This window comes from Microplitis demolitor, chromosome 4 (assembly GCF_026212275.2).
Source record: "Microplitis demolitor isolate Queensland-Clemson2020A chromosome 4, iyMicDemo2.1a, whole genome shotgun sequence".
NCBI classification, from domain to species: domain Eukaryota; kingdom Metazoa; phylum Arthropoda; class Insecta; order Hymenoptera; family Braconidae; genus Microplitis; species Microplitis demolitor.
This window is the reverse complement of record NC_068548.1, coordinates 24,093,735-24,114,235: the sequence shown is the minus strand read 5'-3', so window position 1 is coordinate 24,114,235 and position 20,501 is coordinate 24,093,735. Positions and strand designations below refer to the sequence as shown.

General features: G+C 33.7%; 3 protein-coding genes across 4 annotated transcripts; all 3 read right to left on the bottom strand.

The window, feature by feature from the left end:
* Nucleotides 1-127: 127 nt before the first annotated feature.
* LOC103578807 (uncharacterized protein DDB_G0272724-like) lies at nucleotides 128-947 on the bottom strand. The gene is made up of 4 exons (XM_008559993.1): nucleotides 922-947; nucleotides 600-836; nucleotides 369-518; nucleotides 128-283 (listed from the first exon to the last, which is right to left on the bottom strand). Exons 1-4 carry the CDS (start codon nucleotides 931-933, stop codon nucleotides 128-130), a joined length of 555 nt encoding a protein of 184 aa, XP_008558215.1. The 5' UTR covers nucleotides 934-947.
* A 4,467-nt stretch (nucleotides 948-5,414) lies between these two features.
* LOC103578769 (neurogenic locus protein delta) lies at nucleotides 5,415-7,711 on the bottom strand. Of its 2 annotated transcripts, none has more exons than XM_008559941.3 (6): nucleotides 7,547-7,711; nucleotides 7,284-7,399; nucleotides 7,031-7,187; nucleotides 6,367-6,620; nucleotides 6,001-6,277; nucleotides 5,415-5,929 (listed from the first exon to the last, which is right to left on the bottom strand). In XM_008559941.3, exons 1-6 carry the CDS (start codon nucleotides 7,696-7,698, stop codon nucleotides 5,545-5,547), a joined length of 1,341 nt encoding a protein of 446 aa, XP_008558163.1. In that variant the 5' UTR covers nucleotides 7,699-7,711; the 3' UTR covers nucleotides 5,415-5,544. The 2 variants fall into 2 exon arrangements, with proteins under 2 accessions (XP_008558163.1, XP_014299878.1); XM_014444392.2 differs by having other exon boundaries at nucleotides 7,284-7,387.
* A 295-nt stretch (nucleotides 7,712-8,006) lies between these two features.
* On the bottom strand, nucleotides 8,007-13,076 carry LOC103578768 (uncharacterized). Its single transcript, XM_008559940.3, has 3 exons — nucleotides 12,724-13,076; nucleotides 11,043-11,120; nucleotides 8,007-9,697 (listed from the first exon to the last, which is right to left on the bottom strand). The coding sequence occupies exons 1-3, from the start codon at nucleotides 12,892-12,894 to the stop codon at nucleotides 8,705-8,707; spliced, it is 1,242 nt and encodes a 413-aa protein (XP_008558162.1). The 5' UTR covers nucleotides 12,895-13,076; the 3' UTR covers nucleotides 8,007-8,704.
* Between the last annotated feature and the right edge of the window lie 7,425 nt (nucleotides 13,077-20,501).

The window sequence follows — 20,501 nt, the reverse complement described above, 5'->3', positions numbered from 1 at the left end:
TTATGATTCATAAAGTTAAACTTTGAAAAATACTGTAAGGATCGTAAAGATAGGAGATAGGTATTTTTTAATAGAGTTGATTCAAAGCTAGATCTTGATTTAACTTAATTACTGAATAATTAAATTATTAGTAAAAGTGTCCATATCCATGACCGAAACCGTGTCCATAACCACCATGTCCGTAATCATGTCCATGATCGTAGCTCTTGATATAAACGGGAACCTTTTCTTTGATGTAAACTGGGTGAGGAACAGCAACTGGTACTGGATGGGGTTCAGGTACCTAATTTAAAGTAATTCATTTTTATTAGTATTTAAATAATTTTTTTTTAATATTCGCTGTAAAATAATTTAATTAATAAACTTACTTTTACGGGGTAGGGTGCAGGTACTGGAACCTTAACATGTACTGGGTAAGGTCGGTCGACGGGAACAGTAACAGTTTTGGTTTTTATTACTGGGTATGGCTGGGGTACTGGTACAGCGACTGGTACTGGTTTAGGTACAGCAACTGGGACCTGTAAAAAAATAATAAAACCAATAATTAATTACTTTTATTATATACAATAATAATATATAAATCAAAAAATAATCAGTACCTTGACGGGGTAGGGACGGTCAACATGAACTGGATAAGGTTTAGGCACTGGGTATGGAACAGCAACAGTTTTAACATGAACAGTGTGATGATCGTGGTGTCCCAAATCATGTCCTAAGTATCCGTGATCGAAACCGTGCCCGTATTCTCCGTAGCCGAGGTCCAAACCAAAAAGACCCCGTTTTTTAACATTTTTGTCTTCCTCTGCAAAGACCGCAGCAACAAGCATCAAGCAAATCTGCAAACAAAAATATATATATATATAAATCAAAAATTGATTTAAAAAGTTTTAAAAAATAACAAAGTAGTAGCTTTTAACGTACCAAAACCTTCATGACGACCAAGCACTGTTTACTCGTTCGTTGAGTTAAAACTGTTCTGCTGATATTCGCTCAAACAACCCTTTATATAGGGAATTTACTTTCATTTGGCGATAGCACCCCGCCACAATAACCAATAGTTATTTGTTCCTTCTAACGCCACACCTACTTACCTTACACGCATTTACCTAATACATGTATTCGCGATCTATTACTTTATACCCAAGATCCGATATATCTCTGTATACTTGTATGCTTGTATATAATAATACATAATATACTTATACATATTTACTTACTTTATATACACTGCAAGTTGCTGTTGTATAACACGTCACCTTAATGATCGTTTCTCTGTATGTAAATCTATCGTTATATGTTTTTTTATAATAGTTTACATAGTATATATACATATATTCATCAAGTTCCATACATTTACGGCTCTACAGACGATTCACCAACGCAATCATCTACTTAAGCATTTACTATCCCATTCTTTGCTTTAATTAATTACCTCAAGGAATTATAAGTTATTTATCAACAATTACTTTATTAATTATATAAAAATCGTAATAAAATTTTAATGCGACTCTATCGAGTGATTTATTTTTTATAGTTTTTGCAATATCGGAAGTTCTGCCCCTTGAGGTCCTGATTAGTAAATACTACGTCCTGAGTAATGTAGACCTGTGTGTGAGATATTACTATTTTTAAACCTACTTTCAGAGGTTTACGCCTAACATCAATTTCCTGTTGTTTCTATTCATTCATTCAGCATTTTATTATATATTTCGACAGTTTTAATTTAAAAATTTCTGACGCTCTTTCTGCAACCAGTTAAAATTAAATCCGCGATATTATAAAATTAAAAAGAAAATATTTATATAAAGTAACTCGATACTAACCGACGCCACCGGATAATCGGAAATATGGATAATCTTTCAGCGGTTTTACTTATTGGATTAGTCTCAAGTGTCCTTATAATATTCATCCTCTACTTTTCTCTTTCACCGGTTGCGTAATAAACACACTCGCGATTGAGTTCTCATGTGCGTGTTCGTCTGCATTTTTTCTTTTCTTTTTTTTTTTTTTTTTTTTTTTTTTAAGGCCAAGTGTTTTAAGATTTAAATTCAAATTTGTAGCTTCTAATTATATATAAAATATTGTGAAAAAATTAAACCATTTACATAATACACACATCCGAAAATTATCGAAGATTTGCTCTGTTTCATAAGACTATAACTTTCAGTTGATGGTTATTAATTATTTAATCGTTTAATAATTTATGTCGCCGACCATGAGATTTATCGAGAGTAAGATATTTAATAAAAAACATCAAAGTGCTTTTAGATTTACGTCATCCACAGTTAAACCAAAGTGTATACACTACTACCACTATTCCTATATTTTTTGACAATTTTTAATGTTAATTAAAGACTCTTTTTCTCTATAGTCTCTATACATCTGATTCAACATTGATCAAGGTATACAAGTTAAATCGTGAGAATAAAGAATATCGTGGGTAATTTTATCCTGAGTGAATATATACGCATATATGAGAGAGTGAAAATGAAAATATATACAGACAATTGTATTTATAGATTAGTATTTGTACAAGTACCAGTTGCTACATATTCAATTCTATCTTGGTTTAGTCCGTGTTGTTAGTAGTATGCACACAGCTTCGTAGTCAGATTCGTGAGAACAAGATCGATCCGTATAGGGCGCACCCTGAATTTGTTTAAATCTCTGTCTTATATTTATATGCATCGCTTGAAAAAAAAAAAGGAAAGGAAAAAAAGTATCTCTAAAAGACACCGTTTTGATTTAGGAAAAAACAATGAGTGTAGTTGTCATGTAATTTATAAAAAAAAATGATGTAAAATTATAAATGTAAGAATTTAATTTAATTGAATGATTACAATATTGACTTGTATACACGAGAACCCGTTAATGGACTGAACAATAGCAAGGTTAAATGTTGATCAAAGCACGAGAGCATATAGTTAGATTAACAATTCAATTCCGTGACCATGACACAGAGAAAAAGGGAATTCCTTGTGATAGGTCATAAACTTGTTGTAAAGAATACATGCTTTGTTGGTTCGGTACTTGATTTGATTCATTTACTTAATTAAATCAATGTTTATAGATATTATATTTGAAAGCCTGTCTAACAGCTTTGAGACATAGACATAGACCTTGAAGTTTTTGTATTTAAAAAAATATATTATTATCGATAATACAGGTTTTAGTTTTTAAATGATAACCAAAAATCTAAACAGTTAATTAATTTATCTTACACAGCAGAACTGGCTTAAAAAGTTATTAACAATTAGCATAAAGCATTAGATAAAACGCATAAACTTGAAAGCAACTTGTATGAAAGAGAGATAATTTTTGTTTTTAAAATTTAATATTTAGAGAAAACAAAAATTTTAAATTTCATGATCGGATAATAACCAAGGACCTGAATTATTAATTTTACTATAATTATAATTTATAAAAAAAATTATTGAATAAATTTAAGTAGCAAAGATAAAAAACATTAAGTAAATAAAATGATAAAGATTTATGGTATTATAAAGGCATATGGTTACTTAATAATAGTTGTATTAATGCGTCGAGTGCGTGTTCAATTGCTGTCTGATGTAATAGTATAGTGTGTACTTTACTTAAAGTATAGGTATATTATAAAAATAATAGCATAGTGAATAGGGTTTCATGTTTTAACTGAAGAATCTGTGTCGTTTCGCTCTATATCCTCTTGTCAATTAGCTATTCTAATTTCTGATTTTAGATCAAGTACCTTCTTGTACCAGCCAGCTGAAGCGACTACGACTAAGACATCGACTCTATGTCTTTGTCATTGCTTTTATTATAACCAGAGAAAAAAATTAAAAACATATATGTCTATTATTTAAATTAACACTCTCGATTACTCTTGCCAACTTTTAATCTAGTTTGCCTTTATGCTCTAATAATTATAAGTATACCAAAGTTTGAGCTCTCGCAGTTGTATTTCTCAGGTACTTAATTTTTTATATTACGATCATTATTCAACGTAATTGTCCGTCTAACTCGTAAAAAAAATTAAATCACTCATTACTTGCAAAAGTTTATCAATATCAGAATAATTACCTTTTAAAATAATAATAAATTCATTCATTTAATTATGGAGTTGATGGTTTTTAAAGTTTTAAACTGTATATAATCATTATTTAATTATTTTGTAATACCGATTAAAAATAAAATTAATAATAATTATAAATAAATAAGTAAGAGTTTGTATTTAATAGGAAGAGGAAGTATTGAGTTAAATTGATAGAATTAAACTGATAATATTACTAGCTGTCTGTATAATGTTGAACACGTGGGTGTGTCATTCTCGATTAAACGAATCTAACCGACGTTTTGCAATGTCTGAAAACAACATTTTAATTAAGTAAAAAAAAAAAAAAAAACCCCAAATATTATATATGAATATGTATGTATATATAATATCGATTAAATGTGCATAATTAGTGTCTGATGAGCAACAGATACAGCATCCGTCGCGATAACCTTGTGCCAACATAATTAATTAATTTTTTATTTCATCACATGTCCAAACTTATTCGCACTCTTGACATTTAAAAACTATAACAACAATAAAAACAATAACAATAACAACAACAACAACAACAACAACAACAATAATATCGAGAATGTGAAGGCAATAAAATTCATCAGACAATCAAGTTGACAAACAGCAGTTGTCTGAAAAGTATAAATTTTTTCGACACTAAATATGATAAGACAAATTATACCTGAGTGAATAAAAATTGTTACGTAACATTATATAGATCGCGTATGAGTATAAGACCAGTTACGTGGGTTGTAGTCATAGTAATAGGTAATAGTAATAGGTACTGGCAACACGAGTACATGGAGTAGACTTAATCCTGATGCAGCGCAGTGACTCGTGTTCACTCGACCGTTAATATATACTTGAGTTTTATGTAGGATATATAACAGGCTGCCTGTTGTCTACTTCCAACAGTGGTTCCAGTGGTTCCAGTTTACATTATTTTATTTTTTATTTATCGTAAATCGGTTTCTGATATCCGTGTTTTTTTGCGTAGGACATTTTCCACAGTCGGGTTCAGTGACTATAATTGGCTGGTTAAAAATCTGCTTCCACCTCAAATTTCTAATTATCCTTATCTTTATTATTATTATTATTATTATTATTATTATTATTATTATTAATTTTAATTTGACTAAAAAACGGGATCGTGACTTAGCATTCAATGAATATCCAGGTTTAAAGTACCGCGAATTTAATTATTAGTCATAGTCCGGTTTTTATAATTGATTCAGTATGAGAATATTACTGTAAATACGGTACTTTTAAATATAAATACATAGAATATACATGTATCTGATGCAGTTTTAGTTCTGTAATTCTGTAGGACATACATGAGATTACAATCAATTAGAAAAATTCCATGTAATTAATTAATCATGATTACGATTTATGCATTAAATAAATAAATACAAAATAATAAATAATAAATAATTGGAGTAATAGTATAAATAAATAAATAAATAATTGAAAAACATTATGGCTCAATAATTATTGACTCAAGTTTCATTATCGATTTCACTGTCGATTAGTGGATTTTCCGATTCTAGTTCTATCGGCCATTTACCAGCAGTTGCTGCCGGATCAACAGTAGAAGGAGGATCTGTGATTACGATCGGCCCCAAAGGTTCTATTGTCGTTCCTTGAATTTCTTCGGTCACTTGTTCAAAATCCCAGTGTCCTTGATGGGAATTTACCATAGAAATTGAGGTGGTACGGTTTATTTTATTTGTAACTTGTTCCACACTTGATTCTGTCATGGTATTTGTCATCGAGGTATTTGACATTTCAAAGTTTTCAAGTTTTGGAGGCATCAAATCCGCTGCCGGTTCTACAGTTTGAATTTGACATTTGCGTCCAGTATATCCCATTGAACAAATGCATCTATTTTAATAAAAATAATAAAATAAATAAAATTATTCATGATCTTAAAATTAATTTATATTTAAATTTACCTGTAATCGCCATCTTCTTTGGTCATACTGACGCAAGTCGCATTATTTTGGCAGATGTCCGGATGATCATCACAGAAGGTAAGTTTCTCATCGCAGAGATCCCCAGTCCATCCAGGTTGACATCTGCACTCCCAAGGTCTGCGACAGGATCCATTAACGCAACCAGGATAGGGCACGCACTCGGTACAGTTTGCTCCAGTCCATCCGACTCGGCATCTACAAGTACCAGGTCTTCGGCATCCACCATTTTCTCTGCTGCATCCCGGTGCACAAATAGCTGTCCACAAAATATTCCACTTATTTAAAAAATAATTCTTGACCAAAGGTAGAAAAAAAATTTATATATGTATATCTATATAGACTTACGAGTCTGACAAACAATTCCAGTCCAACCAGGTTTACATCGACACTCAAGAGGTCCTTGGCAAGTTCCATGAACACATCCTGGTAGCACCGAGCACTGTTTACATTTATTTCCCTGCCAACCAAGTCTGCATCTGCATTCACCAGGTTTTTCACAATATCCTTGACTAGGATGACAATCGGAATCGCAAATAGGCTCTGAGCAAAATAATCCTTTCCATCCTGGATCACAGGCGCACTCGAAACTTACATTACATCTGGAATTATTCATATGAAAATACATATTTTCAGGTCATGCATGATCAACAATCGAGTTTATAGTAATTATGATTACGTAGAATAACATATTAATAACACTTGACATCATTTGCGTTATTTGTCGAGTTTAAATGATCCCGTTAGCAAAACGTCATCGTTGTCCTCTGTCATGTATATAAAAAGTAAGAGAAACCGAGGTTGATCACCTCTGTTTGAAGGTCAGTGTCGTCGCTCAGCATAACATTATACATTATACAATGTGCCCAATCGTACAATGTGCAATGTCAGCATATTATTAGAAAATTCATTTATTTCACACAATATTTGTAACATTTAATATAAAATATATACAAAAAAAAAAAAAAAAAAAAAAAAAAAAAAATAATAATAATAAATGTCAACTACTCACCCACCGTGTTGGCAACCCGGAAGAGCAACACATTTGTCACACAATTCTCCATAGAAACCCAGCTTGCATCGGCACTCGCCAGGCCTTCGACAGTAACCCTGAAGCGGATCGCAGCCCTTTCGACACAGCGGAACATCGCACAGGTCTCCGGTCCATCCTTAATCGGACCCATATAATTATAGTACCCATCATACGCAGTATTAAGACTAACAAAATTGTATAATAAAAAAAAAAATAAAAAAACTCTCTCTACCTGGAAGACATTTAACTTCACCCGCTTCATCACAAACATAATGTGAACCAGGATGTTGAGCAGCTGGAATTTCACAGGCCTGTTTTTTCCATTTTGGTACGTATCTAGAAGACCATCTACGTTAAAATATTTATAATCATGTTTTGTTTTTTCATTTTTAAATTTTTCTAGCATCAGTTAAAAATATAATATAATATAATAAGATTATAAGTATTTAGGAATTCCGAGTACTTTTATCGTAATCCTTTTTTTTTTTTTTTTACCTCGGACCAGCAGCAAATCCAAGAGGCAAAGCACCGAGTCCTAATGTCGTTATAAATCCAAATCCAAGTGACACCGAATTATAACCAGGTGCAATGGATAGATGAGACGCACCGAGAAACAAAGGCAATAGATAAGCGAGGACAAGTATCATCTTCGCTCGACTCCACACTGAAGACTGAAGGTAAAGAAGACAAGTCCACGGCTACAGGGATAACGGAATCGCGGCATCGAGGTCGTGGCATACTTTGAGTCCATGTTTAATCTTTATGATTTTATCGACCTGCTAACGAGCCTTTATGCCACTCGTATATCATATTTTTATTTATTGTTTTCCGCTCTTCTGCTGTGTTCCGATCTCCAATTTGTGGTTCATTTAAATTAGAGCATAATTTATTTTAACGAAACTTAATTTATTAGTTATTACCCTCAGAAATAAATAAAACAGTTTAAATATTTCATTTATGTCATATTACTATTTATTTATTAATTTACATATGATATTTATAGATAATATTTACATTTTTGGTTTTTATTTACAATTAAATACATTCAGGAACTCTCATAGACAGTCTATTCGTCTCTTAATTGAGCAAATACTTGGCAAATTTTAATATTTATTTACATTTTATACTTATTAATAATAATAATAATAATAATAGTTAACAATAACTGTACAAAGAAATTAAAAAATTGGGTAAATTACTAATAAACAATTTCCCAGTGAACACAGCAACGTAATAAAGACGTAATAAGTAACATTTAACGATCCAAATATTTTCGGTAACGTAAAACACACAAGTAACATCTAAGTCACATGTGACGCACAACTTTATTACACTCATTTACGTAAGACAATTATCGTAAATCCGACATATATAAATCACGAAAAAAATCAAAATTTGACGTTATAATCATATAGTAGTGACCTCTCAGTAATACAATATTTTATATAAAGTGTACATAGCACTAAAAAAATTAAAAATTTAAATATCTTAAATTTAAAATTTTTTAATATTTTTTTTAATGTAGAAAATATTATTTATTTGACTGGTTGCCTTCTCTGTGTATTTGATCGAGGGATAAACAATCTGCGCCCCCATGTGCGTTTTACCCTTAGATTTACAAAAATTTAAAATTTCAAATACATTTTTGTTATGTTACATGTCTTCTAAGCGTGATACCACTGTTATGGTGGTGACATCACTGACTTCATCATCGGTAATTTTTTTAGTTTTATCACAACTCAGTAATCCGCAACATATAAACATCATAATCAAGCTCAATGTACCGGCCAGATATAAACAAAAAAACCAGTCAGTCTCAGTTTTACGTTCTGCTTTCATCCTTTCCTCATCGATGGTTAAGGTCCTGGTATCGATCTCAATGGGAAAACTACCGGGGCCATCGTTGGACGCGATCCTTACGAAATATTTTGTGTCGGGAAGAAGAGAAATTTCCGCTGACTTTGTGTCAACAACTTGATTTCCCATTGGACCACCAGTTTCCGGTTCCCAAGACACAACAAATATCTCTTTTTTGTTTAAAGGCTTGTCAAAATTTTTGTCATCGTCGCTATTGTTAACAGGCTGATTCAAACGCGGCTCATCTGATTTTTCTGAGGGTTGAATGGTCTCGTCTGTCCGCTTTTTGAAAAAAAATCTTCGGAAAACATCTTCGGTAATTGGCGTATCCTGATTAAGTTCAACGAGGACTCTTTCTCCGTATTTTTCTAAATAAAATTCTCTGACATAGTCATTGAATTTTTTTCGTTCGAGGTCGCGATGTTTTGCAAGCTGCTCCTCAACGTCATACCACGTAAGAGTTGCGTCGACAAATGGATTATCATCGAGAATAGCCATCCACTCGAGAGTCGGAGTCCACTCTTCCCAACTGTAGTGTCTAACTCCGTCTGCGGATACGATGATGATCCAAGTGTCTTGTCTGAGTAAGGGCGCTTGGTTGCCCGAAAAGAAACCAGACTCTTTCCACCCGCCATTGACAGCAGGTTTGCCCACTTTGCGCATCAGAATTGCGATGTCATGATTATCAACTTTTAGAGGCCCTCTGCTTGGCGCTGGAAGGCTAGACGGTAAATATTCCTCCTCGGTCCTCGTTTTGTGGTATTGACAGGCCGTCTGGCATGCTGGACACTGTAATTCAATAATTCATCATCACTATAAGTATTTTATCTTAAATGAAATTACGTATAAATTATACTCTAGTATGCTTGATTAAAACTCGAGAGTTTAAGCAAAAAAGTAGACAAAAAATACGAGAGCAATAAAAAAAATAAAAGTTGAAGGATCCTCAAGGCCTTGATTGCCGGAGGCGATTCATGTTTAAAATAATGGTCGTTCCGGGCCATTTGAACTAATTAACGATCTTCTACAGCTCTCAGCTAATGTATACGATTTGCTGGAGATATTTATATGTATATATATTAACAGGGACTGTTTTGATGCCGTAGCAATAAGAAGGAGAGCTTGTACTGGTATCGTGAAGAAGAAAGTTGTGTGTCACTCTTGTGTAACGTTATAGATAAGAAAAATTAAGCCGATAAAAAAGCTAACTCGACCTTTTTTTCTTGGTGTTTCTGTCGTGGTAATGTGGTAAAAAATTATTAGTCTCTAGGGTTTTTGATGTGATGGAAGCTGAGTGAAGATTCAGATCTCAATGTGGTATTGGCGGGAAACCGGCCTGTAAAACAGCCAGAGAGAAGAAACGAATAATGAAATTCGTCTCGGGTCTTGTCAGGTCGTGTTCGGGATGTTCGGTCTAGCATGAAAATTAGCAGGTACTTCGGAGAGGATATTGGAGGCGGCCAAAGATTTTTCTCTCTCATTTAACAATAGACCAATAATTTTTTTTTCTTTCTTTCTTTTTTTTTTTTTTTTTTTTTTTTTTTTTTTTTTTTTTTTTCTACTCTTGCCCGGAACAAAGACGTTTAAGTGAGGACCTGAGAAAGATTTGATGCGTTGTACCAAAATGCTACTTTTTCTTCGGTTTCCAAGGGATAAGCGTTTGGGCATTTTCAAGCTTGAGGATAATCGGAACTGACGCGCCAGATTGCTAAAATTTCCGTGAGATTGGTTGGAAAAATTAGTCAAAGACCTTGAATATTGGCCAATAAATCATTAATATTTATTGGTACTTTTCACGCTCCGATAGGGAACGAAATTTCGTAAATGAAGGACGTTTTTTTTTAAATATTTAAAGATTATGACAATTGAATAATAATGAGGATAAAAAAGGTGAGTTTATTTTATTTAAACGGTTAAAAAAAAATAATAATTTAAATGAATTGGTTAGATCGACTAACGAGATATACTATGAAATATATATTTATAAAACTCGCAGGCAAATGAGTCGCATCTCTCAAAACAAACACGGCCATAACTTGTCTTATCCTCTTTGTTTCTCACTTTCTTTTAAGAAAAAATAATAAGAGCTTATATACCTAATATACAAATTAAAATATTAAAATATAATACTCACACAAGGATAGTCGTCTCTTTCGCAAATGGATTTCTTGGCCTCCAACTGTGTCTCAAGAGATTCGCAGTTTTGCCAGCACTGAAAGCACAATAAGAAGGTTAAGAGATTGACCAGCATATAATAATAATAATAAAAAAAAAAAATATTTAAAATAATAATAAGTAAACAACAATAAACAAATAAAGTACAAAAAATGAAAATAAAAAAGTTGAGTGCGCGGGTCACCGGTGGGAATGAGTCGAAAGAGGCCAGGGGGGTCAAAAAAACAAAAAAAAAATCATAGAACGAGTAGAGAGGAATAAAAACCATCAAGCCGTCTGTTGAATCGAGCGATTTAACCGGGGTCGATGCGTGGTCCTGAGCAGTGCTGAGCAGCACCCAATACCACCACCGAAGGGATAAAAGGGGGATCCCTTAGCGGTAAGAGGGTTTTCAGACTCGGAATTAGCTCCAACCTGTTTCAAGCCACACATAACACGCCGGCTTCTCTCTTTCTCTAAACTCAGTCCTGCTCACGCTCGTCGCCGTTGTCTTCCACTCGAATTTATTGGGAGCCTTACTATACCAACCGCTCAAACTATTCACATTATTTTTTCTTCCTATTCGTCTACCTTGATTGCGAGACCGCCACCACCGTCTGATGCGAGTTTTGCTCTTGGTATAATACAACAAAACAAAAACAAAATAAAACAACCGCTGGACCGCTAATGACGATTCTCTAAAATAATTCAGTACCATCAGCTCCGAAAATCTAAAAACCAGATAATTTTTCTCGACTATTTATATACACATCATTACCAGGAGTTTTTATTTTTTCAGCCGAAAAACAACTTGCGTTATTTATTTTTTGAAACGCTACGAGTGACAATTTACATTTGACGAGCGTAGATGCCCGGCATTCCTTACCCGAATGATTTATTCCAGTTGTTCGGCACCCCGGGCGGGTAAATTTAGACAAGACAAATCTACACCGTCACCATAACATTTATTATTATCATTATAATTATTTATTCACGGGTAAATTGAATTGTTAATAGCTGATTCAACCGAGAGTGATTATTATTTGAATATTTTATTTTTAGGGTGTGCTCGGGGTTTTTAGTAATAATATTTTTATACTGACTTGAGTGACGATAACAAAAAAAAAAAAAATAATAATATATTCTAATGGTAAAAAGGGTCGTCTGATGTCTCTAAAGCGGAGCATAAATTTCAATGGATAATTTTGTATAGTGCGTGGGCCAGTATATTCATCATGTATATATATAAGTTTTTTTTTTTTTTTTTTCTGATCGAATCGATTCCTCAAAATTAATGGACACCCTCATGTGTATGCTGTAAATGAGCAATACTCGGGCAGCTCGGCCTTCTCCCAGCTTGACAATAAGGGAGACAATTTTATGTGCGTGAGATAATCGGTATTCGGCTTCGGCGTTCCCCATCTGTTCGGATTTATTTCTGATTCATTGGTATACTGTAACCCCCTGACGTGACACGTTTGTATTTATGAGTAATGTTTGAAATTCATTAGCGTAGCATTTATTTCAAAATAAAATAAGACGTAAATAATAATTATCATTATAAAAGATAAAATATTAATGTAATAGATAATTATACAAGTTGAAAGTAAATTTAGGAACCGCGGAAAGGGAAACTATGACGTTGATAAATCGGTACTTACTTCATTGCAAGTTGTTTCACTGCGATTAGAGTACCAGTTGCATGTACCGTCAAAGCTGTGTTTTTTTATGCACTGAATTCTGCAACGTGCTATCCTGATCATCGGTCCGAGATCAAAACTCTCCGCCACCGTAACACACATCACCAAACTTATCATCCACATCCCAAACATTTTGTTAAAATTTATTTTTTAATTTTATTCACCAGTAATTTATATTAATATTTATCACAACACTAAAATATTAATTAAGTGCACTGATAATTATCGATGGTTGAGTAATTATAATAATTGTAATAATTATAACGAGTGTTGAGCGTGTTGATGAACACGGAGTATAAAATGTAACAGCTCAGCCCTCGAAAAATAGTAAATCAACTGTGACCTTACCGAGGACGGATGCTCTTATATACGGTCGCCCTCCCTACTACCAAAAATTTTGGTTCTCTCCCCACTTACGTGCTCACAGCCCGCAGTAACAGACCAGAGAGCATCCCTTGTAATTACCTACAGGCTTGTGCTCCTGATGCCTCCTGCCTCCTGCCTCCTGCCTCCTGCCTCCTGCATGCGTCCCTTAGCATATGGCATCGCCCTCCGGCCCCCGTCTTATTTTGCACAAATTGTTTTTTCTATCCTGAGCTAAATTTGCCCAACTCTGTTGCATGCCAGAAAAAAAGAGTATACGAGAGCACCTGAGAACACAGAGGGCCAAGGTTAAATACATAATAAATATATAATATTCATCATACGATGTAGATCGCCAGCGCTTGCTAGCACTCACTGAGGAGATAAATTTACTTTTCATATATATACCTTGATTGCTTCAAAATTAATCGGCCATAACTCTTTTTTTCTAATATTTATCCGCCAAAACGTGTGTGCACGTGTGTATAGATAATATCAGCGTGTGCGCGGATCGATCGGTAAATTCTTCCTCACTCATTTCCCTCTTAGTTTTTTTGGTCCTCATAAAGGTAGAGAAAGTAAATTTATATATCGGTGGTTGTGGATATCGCGACTCATAAAGAAAGAAAACGCTTTTAGAGTGGCTTATCGAGTTTAGAAGCTATTTTCGAAAATGGAAATGGCTTTTAGTGTCTTGTTTATGAGGATTTTACGTATGTCCTTTTTATTTTAAGTGTATTTATTAAAGATTCATAATTTAACGGCTGATAGATACAATACTACCAATAATAATAAATAATTCTTTTTTTTTTTACTTAATTATTTTATTTTATAATGTTTATCGGTTACACAATAATTTAGAGAAAGGCATTCGAAAAATTGTTCTTTTAAATTGTAATTTAATTATTTGAGATTTATTTTTAAATAATTTTAATCACATGTCAGGAGCATGTCACCTCAGGCTAATTAGGCAACTACTAGATTAAAATCTAATGATAACCACCATTGACGCACGAAAAATAATTACAGTCTATGTGCAGCGGGTTATCAAGTACACATGTACTACTTAGTTGTAGCAATAACGCATTAGGTATATATGTACTTCGTCATAAGTGTCGATATTGAGTACTTGGTTTTTGAAAATGTTAATTTCAATCTAGCTTATATATTTATTAAAAATAAATGACATTCTTACATGTTAACAACTAATTTTTTACTTACAAGCACATCCGGACTAAAAAAATCAAGGACAATAGACAAAAATACAATAGATGATACTACTATATGTGTACCGAGATCCGGTGTCTATCATCAGGTACGATGTTGATGTTATTCTGTCTGAATAATGTACGCCCACAAACTCATATGTTGCGTCGCGAGAAAAGTTTGAGGAGTGGCTGGGCCATCAGGATAATCACAAGAAAATATATAATACATAATAATAACAATAATAATAATAATAAGATGAAATAAAATAAAACTACAAACAGGGAACGAAAGACTCTGCCGGAAGTCTGTTGGTGTTTGCTTCCCTTTTCTTTAGTCCTGTTCTTCTTCTGCTTCTTCTTCTTCTTCTTCATCTCATATATAAATGATAGCCGTCTATTAACCGCTCGAAGAAAAGACGAGTAGTGGGTTGAACATCTCATATATGAATATACATCACAATAGACAGGATGTGTACAAATCATAGTATATGTCTCGATTGTTAATATAAATATAGATAGACTAAACGTTCCTGAAAATTCACCAGAGCAAGAGCTAAAGCCAGAGCCCAAAGCTATCAGAGCTTGGTCCTAATATATTTGAGTATATTTGTATTTATATAGGCTGCTGGGTAAACTAGTGGCCAACTATGCTGTGTCAGGTCATATATTACTGGATGTTTAGAAAATTCATTGACCCATGTATTTGGTGGCAAATCGGGGTGTCCACGCTGTGCGCACGCTTTTCAATGGATCGTCACCACCGTCATCGAGCTGACGTTTCATTATTGTTCTGTCCTAGCGTAGTCTCACACCTGGATGCTTCGCTTATTGTATATTTAGCAGAGTCCAAAGCCCAACACAGCATACAGTATACAGTATACAGAATACAGAATACTACAGAGTACGACAGAGCAACATTTAACATACCCGATATTACGAATTTTCATTTTATTTACGGAGCTTCCTGGAAGCTATTTACCAATGACTAGGCTCGATATCAAACAATAAAGGACATGGACTGAGGTTTTGTTTGATTGATTTTAGTTAATATACAATAAAAATTTAACCCAATATAACTTTCTCTTATTTATATATATTTTTTAAATTGAATAACTCGAGATTATGGCAATGGGATACTTATGGAATATTATTTAATTTTTTTATTAAATTATTCTGAGTGGTGGTTTGTATTCGGGATCACGATACCAACTCGTTCCACAGCAATACAACTGACACGTGAGCTCACCGAAAGGTTTATACTTTATATTATTCCCCGGAGTGTCTTTCACGCTAGGATAACGGCTATGTCGCGTTCGACCCTCACTCCGCTTTTGTGCCGACCAGTTTTATCCAATAAGTCTTAATTCACAAATGTATAATTTTAAATAAATAAAATTTTCGATTGCCAAAAAATCATTTTTAATAAAATTATTTTTAACATGATTTTTAAAATAATAATTTAGCTGAGATAAAGAAATAAATAAATCTTGGGAAAAAAAAGAAAAGAAAAGAATAGATAACACGTGGACTTTTTTTAAATTTATAGCTAGTTTCATTGATTGGCTGATAAAGCCTGTGCTTTACACGTCCCGATAGAAATCGAGTGAGGTGATTTCGATCTTAAAACTTTCTATTCAGCTTACATTTATCAGTAATTTTCCGTAGATTCTCAACACGTACGAACAACACAACGACAAGGATTTGGACAGGAAGACAGCGGTTGGAAGCGTGAAAATTTAAAAAAGTATATTTTCGATTTTTCTTTTACTTAATTCCCCAGCATTCCTTTTTGTCGTATTGTCAAATATATTTCTTTTGTTAAAGTTTTATTTGCTATTTGTGGCTCCAGATTTAACGCTTTGTTACAAAGCTTACATATTTTTCAAAATTTTTAAGTCTAATCTACTTGGCCCTTTTCGAATCAAAAATGGATGAGAAAGAAGGCTTATTATTTATATATACACATATATATTATACTGCCAGAGTTTTATACATTTAAATCCTTGGTTATTTGTTAAGTTTATCCACCAGCATTTTATTTTTTTCAACAAAAACGATAGAAAAAAAACGCATTTATCATACTAATTTGAGTTAACAGGAAATTCGTGGCATTGTTGATATTAATTCGGGTTTTTGGATTTAATAATTCTGAGTAAAAATAATTTTGTCATCGCGATTACTCAGAACTACTAATTATTCAAGATACCGTCACTACATTATGACGATGTGGTAATAATGGGCCCAAAAAGATTTCACTATTATCATAATGTCTTTGGACTTTTTTTACCTCTGTCAATATAAAGTTTATTGTCATGTCATAAAATTCCATCACACATACTCATATCTATAAATTTATTTTTGTTCTCCAAATAAAAATGCTTGTGAAAAAAAGAGAAAAAAAAAACTACATATACTTACATAGATATAAATATATAAATTATAAAATTAGGTGTGGCGGTATTTTAGTATTTGTGTGATTTAGTTTCCCAAATAGAGCCTCGGATTATCCACAGAGAGCTCGCACCTCTGTCAGGTCACGCGAAGTGAGAACGGAATAAAGCGACATGGGGATCTATGAGCAGAGAAATAAATTCTTTTAAATCCCTGGGCGGTGTAACAAAGCAGAAAATTTCAATCTGAGCCCGGTTCTTATTATTATAAATGTTTCTTTTTTAACACACATATACATATATATATACACAATGTATAGATTTGGATAGATATATATTTGGAGAGAGTAGGCCCGCGGGTTTTTCTTTTCACATCTAGTTTTCGCGTCAAATAAATCGGAGACAAATTTCCATTGTGCTCGAAGCAAGTCTTTTGATGGTTGACACTAAAGATCCTGCTAAGAAACGAAAAAGTTTACAGACAATTCTTTCCACTGAATATATATATGTATATACTGTGTGTTATTATAGAGGACAGGTGGTAACTAGACACTGAAACTGTGACACTGCGACTTTGTATTTATTGTTATTATGAAAAATTGTCTTGATGTACGAGACTATGAAAAAGTTTATAGATACTGTCCCGGCGATGCTTTTACAGTCGGTGTACATAATACAATAAATCCGACAAATTTACGAAAAAACCCCGAATTTACGAGGCAAGTTTATTGAGACCGAGCTATTGCTCTACTCTCTCGGATAGAATATATATGTATATATAGTGAGCGAGTGCCGAGAGTTATTGGGTTTCACGGAGCGGTGGTTGGATCGCGGGGATCAATTAGGATTTGTGCCAGCTCAGCGTCCGATTAGTGCAGTTCTACCATGTGTGACTATTGGAGAATTAATAACTCGATGAGCGAATGTGTCATTTTGATTTTTATTTACCAAAGCCTAATTATATTTTTTTAAAATAAAAATCCGCAGCTGTAATAGACCTTTTATATTATATATGCGTTGTCGAAAAAAAAAAAAAAATTCTATAGTTTTAGTTAAGTAGTTGGCTCGACTAATGAACGGCATAAAATCGATGGAATTGTAAGCCACGTCATATATGAATGTCATTTTTTTGAGCTTGTTAAGTAGTGATTTTTATTTTGCACTCCATAAATCAACGATTTTCTCTGTGCACTCTGTACACTCTGGCCCTTTCAATGCTGATTTAAAATTTTATTTTTATTTTTATTTTTATATTTTTTTGTTAAGATTAAGCATGTATATTTTAAGAGTTAACTCGTTTAAGAGTGTTTTAGTCATGAGTATTTACGACGGAAGCCATCGACTTTATTTTCTCGGTAAGCGGAGCTTAAATTACGGTCCAACCTCGCATATAATTTAGTGGTGCAATTGAGATGCGGTCAAGGAATCTTGAGAGAGACCGACAGTGCTCATACATACACATACATTCACACGAAGCAAATCAAGACTTTTTTTAAGTTTGTTTCTCTTGGTTCATTCTTTTAATTCAAACGTGCTGTTTTTTCTCTGTCTCGAGTGGTGTCGTGGTGCGTGCGGTCTTAGAACTCTCAGGAAGCAGCAGGAAGTTGCGGTGAACCTTTTCGCTTTACCTATACACTGGACCCACTGGACACAACAACTCAGGTCACAGTAAATCAAAATTTCCATTTCTTTTCTCTTATTTTAACCGAGACTTTGGTTTCAGTGGTGGACATATAGACCTCCCTCGGGGTTTTATACTAAACTATCTCATTTAACCATTTATCCATTTAACCAATGACTCGGTCTCTTGCGCTGTGTGCCAAACAACGTAATTTTTCATTTTCCTTTATTCAAAAACTTTCTCTTATTTACCTGGTGCATTCCAATGTTTAAAACCGGGCATACTCATGATTAGCCAAAAATTGTCGATGACCCGGATGACCTGGACTGATTCTGAGAAGAGGTACTGGCTGGCCATCAGCAATGAATTCAAGGAGGGAAAAAGCGAAGCGAGGAATTACCCCGAGCTTCGCAATTTCTGGTGATGGCTAGGGTCAATAAATAATCGGGGAGAAACAGGACGGCAATATTTTTTTTGGTAATTATCTAAACCAAATTCCTAGATAAAGAGGTATGGGTCATTTTCGAGCGCGTTAAGTTGCGGATTATAAACGTCCAATTGCCGGAGCAGAGCTACCCGTCGATTATTATACTCAGTCTTACAACTTTCATAATTTGCAAATAATAGCACCCTCGGGCTCGAGCTTGCCGCAGTGGGGGCGCTGGATCCTACGGCATTTAGCATATTTTATAGAGTATCATAAAAAACAAAAAATAAAAAAAGGTGTTGCTACGGAGGTTACGCGTGTGTGTAAGACAAACATGCGCTACATGATGAGAACGATCAAGGAATGAAGAAGACGAGAAAACGACGTGACCGCGGAATTGAAATTCAAATTAAAAATCTCGAATTATGAAATTATCCTTGGCAACCGCGTAGCCAAGGGACCACCAGACCAATTTTCAGATAATTTCGTGCTCGCCGACTTTACTCCCTTTACTTAAATATTATATTCTATCACTCAGCGACTCACAGCCGAAAATCTTTAGTTGTTTGCTCCGTCTTGCTTTATCCATATTCTCTCGTATTCTTTTCTATACACTCCTCCCACTGATGTTCTTCACAAAAATAATGATCCGCCGTCGGCAACCATATGGTCACACAATACTACTCAGCTTATTATATTATATACATAGTTAGTTACAATAAGTAAGTGTAGGCCAACTTGACATATATATCTACTGAAACAACCTATGTATACTATATATATATTCGGAGAAGATCGACCTTACTGATTCAATATCATGTCCAGGCACCATTGTTGTCCGAGATTAATCTTACTTATAAATCGTATATGCAGTCCGTATTCGGAAATAAAACAGACGCCTAACTAGCGTTCTTGCAAAAAAAAAAGAAAAAAAAAAAAAAACACATCGCTAATGGATCAATTTTAAATTTGTAATTATCATTATTATCCGCCAACATTATCTTCATTTGCACAATTAAATAAAATTGTGTTCCTATAATTAACGATCGAGTAAAAAAAAAATGATTATTTTTTAGACGACCCATTTTATCTTACATAGATTTTTTTAATAAACTAAGTGATATAAATATAAAATAATTATTTAGAATGAGATTTATCAATTTTTTTTTCTTTGAAGCCTCGTTTTTTCTTCCTTCTGGGGTTTTTCGAAAAATAAATTACTTGAAAAGAAATGAAAAAATTGTTTCTGATTCCGAGGCGTGAAAATCGAATGTGGCATGATATATAATGTAAAGTAATTTTTTATCTTATCCAAGTGTCAAGATTTGAGTTTTAATAGACTCGAGTTGTAGAATAATAAAACCCTAACTGAAGGGGAGATAATTTTTGTTGATGTATCTTCGAGCAGCATCCTTCGTCCACCATATGTTAGGGATTTGCATCGGCTTGGAAAAGCTCTTTCCAACTTGGTGTAGAATGTCGGCTCTTTTCCTTAATACGAAGAAACAGATGGTTTTATACGATGAGTAGAGACCGTAGAGACCGTAGAGACTGTATTGAGTGTTTCTATATCTGCCTTTTTAAAATCGGTTACGGGCGTCATCAGCAAAAGTTTTGGCCTCTGGGGTATTTGCCAGCTGCCCAAAGTACCCAAAGTGCGCTGTATACATTAATGTTAAATTTATAGTTTGCAGTATATATAGTATTATACAGTATGAGCCAGCTCTACA

What these genes read in the sequence shown, in the direction of transcription:
- LOC103578807 (XM_008559993.1), bottom strand. An exon ending in ACCGTCCCTACCCCGTCAAG is followed by an intron (nt 519 to 599) that starts GTACTGATTATT and finishes ATTTTTTTACAG; the next exon opens with GTCCCAGTTGCTGTACCTAA. An exon ending in CTGCACCCTACCCCGTAAAA is followed by an intron (nt 284 to 368) that starts GTAAGTTTATTA and finishes ACTTTAAATTAG; the next exon opens with GTACCTGAACCCCATCCAGT.
- LOC103578769 (XM_008559941.3), bottom strand. Translation starts at nt 7,698, where the DNA reads ATGATACTTGTCCTCGCTTATCTATTGCCTTTGTTTCTCGGTGCGTCT. An exon ending in TGGAATTGTTTGTCAGACTC is followed by an intron (nt 6,278 to 6,366) that starts GTAAGTCTATAT and finishes TTTTGTGGACAG; the next exon opens with CTATTTGTGCACCGGGATGC. An exon ending in AAAGAAGATGGCGATTACAG is followed by an intron (nt 5,930 to 6,000) that starts GTAAATTTAAAT and finishes TTATTAAAATAG; the next exon opens with ATGCATTTGTTCAATGGGAT.
- LOC103578768 (XM_008559940.3), bottom strand. Translation starts at nt 12,894, where the DNA reads ATGTTTGGGATGTGGATGATAAGTTTGGTGATGTGTGTTACGGTGGCG. An exon ending in GTGAAACAACTTGCAATGAA is followed by an intron (nt 11,121 to 12,723) that starts GTAAGTACCGAT and finishes TTGTGCTTTCAG; the next exon opens with TGCTGGCAAAACTGCGAATC. An exon ending in AAAGAGACGACTATCCTTGT is followed by an intron (nt 9,698 to 11,042) that starts GTGAGTATTATA and finishes ATTGAATTACAG; the next exon opens with TGTCCAGCATGCCAGACGGC.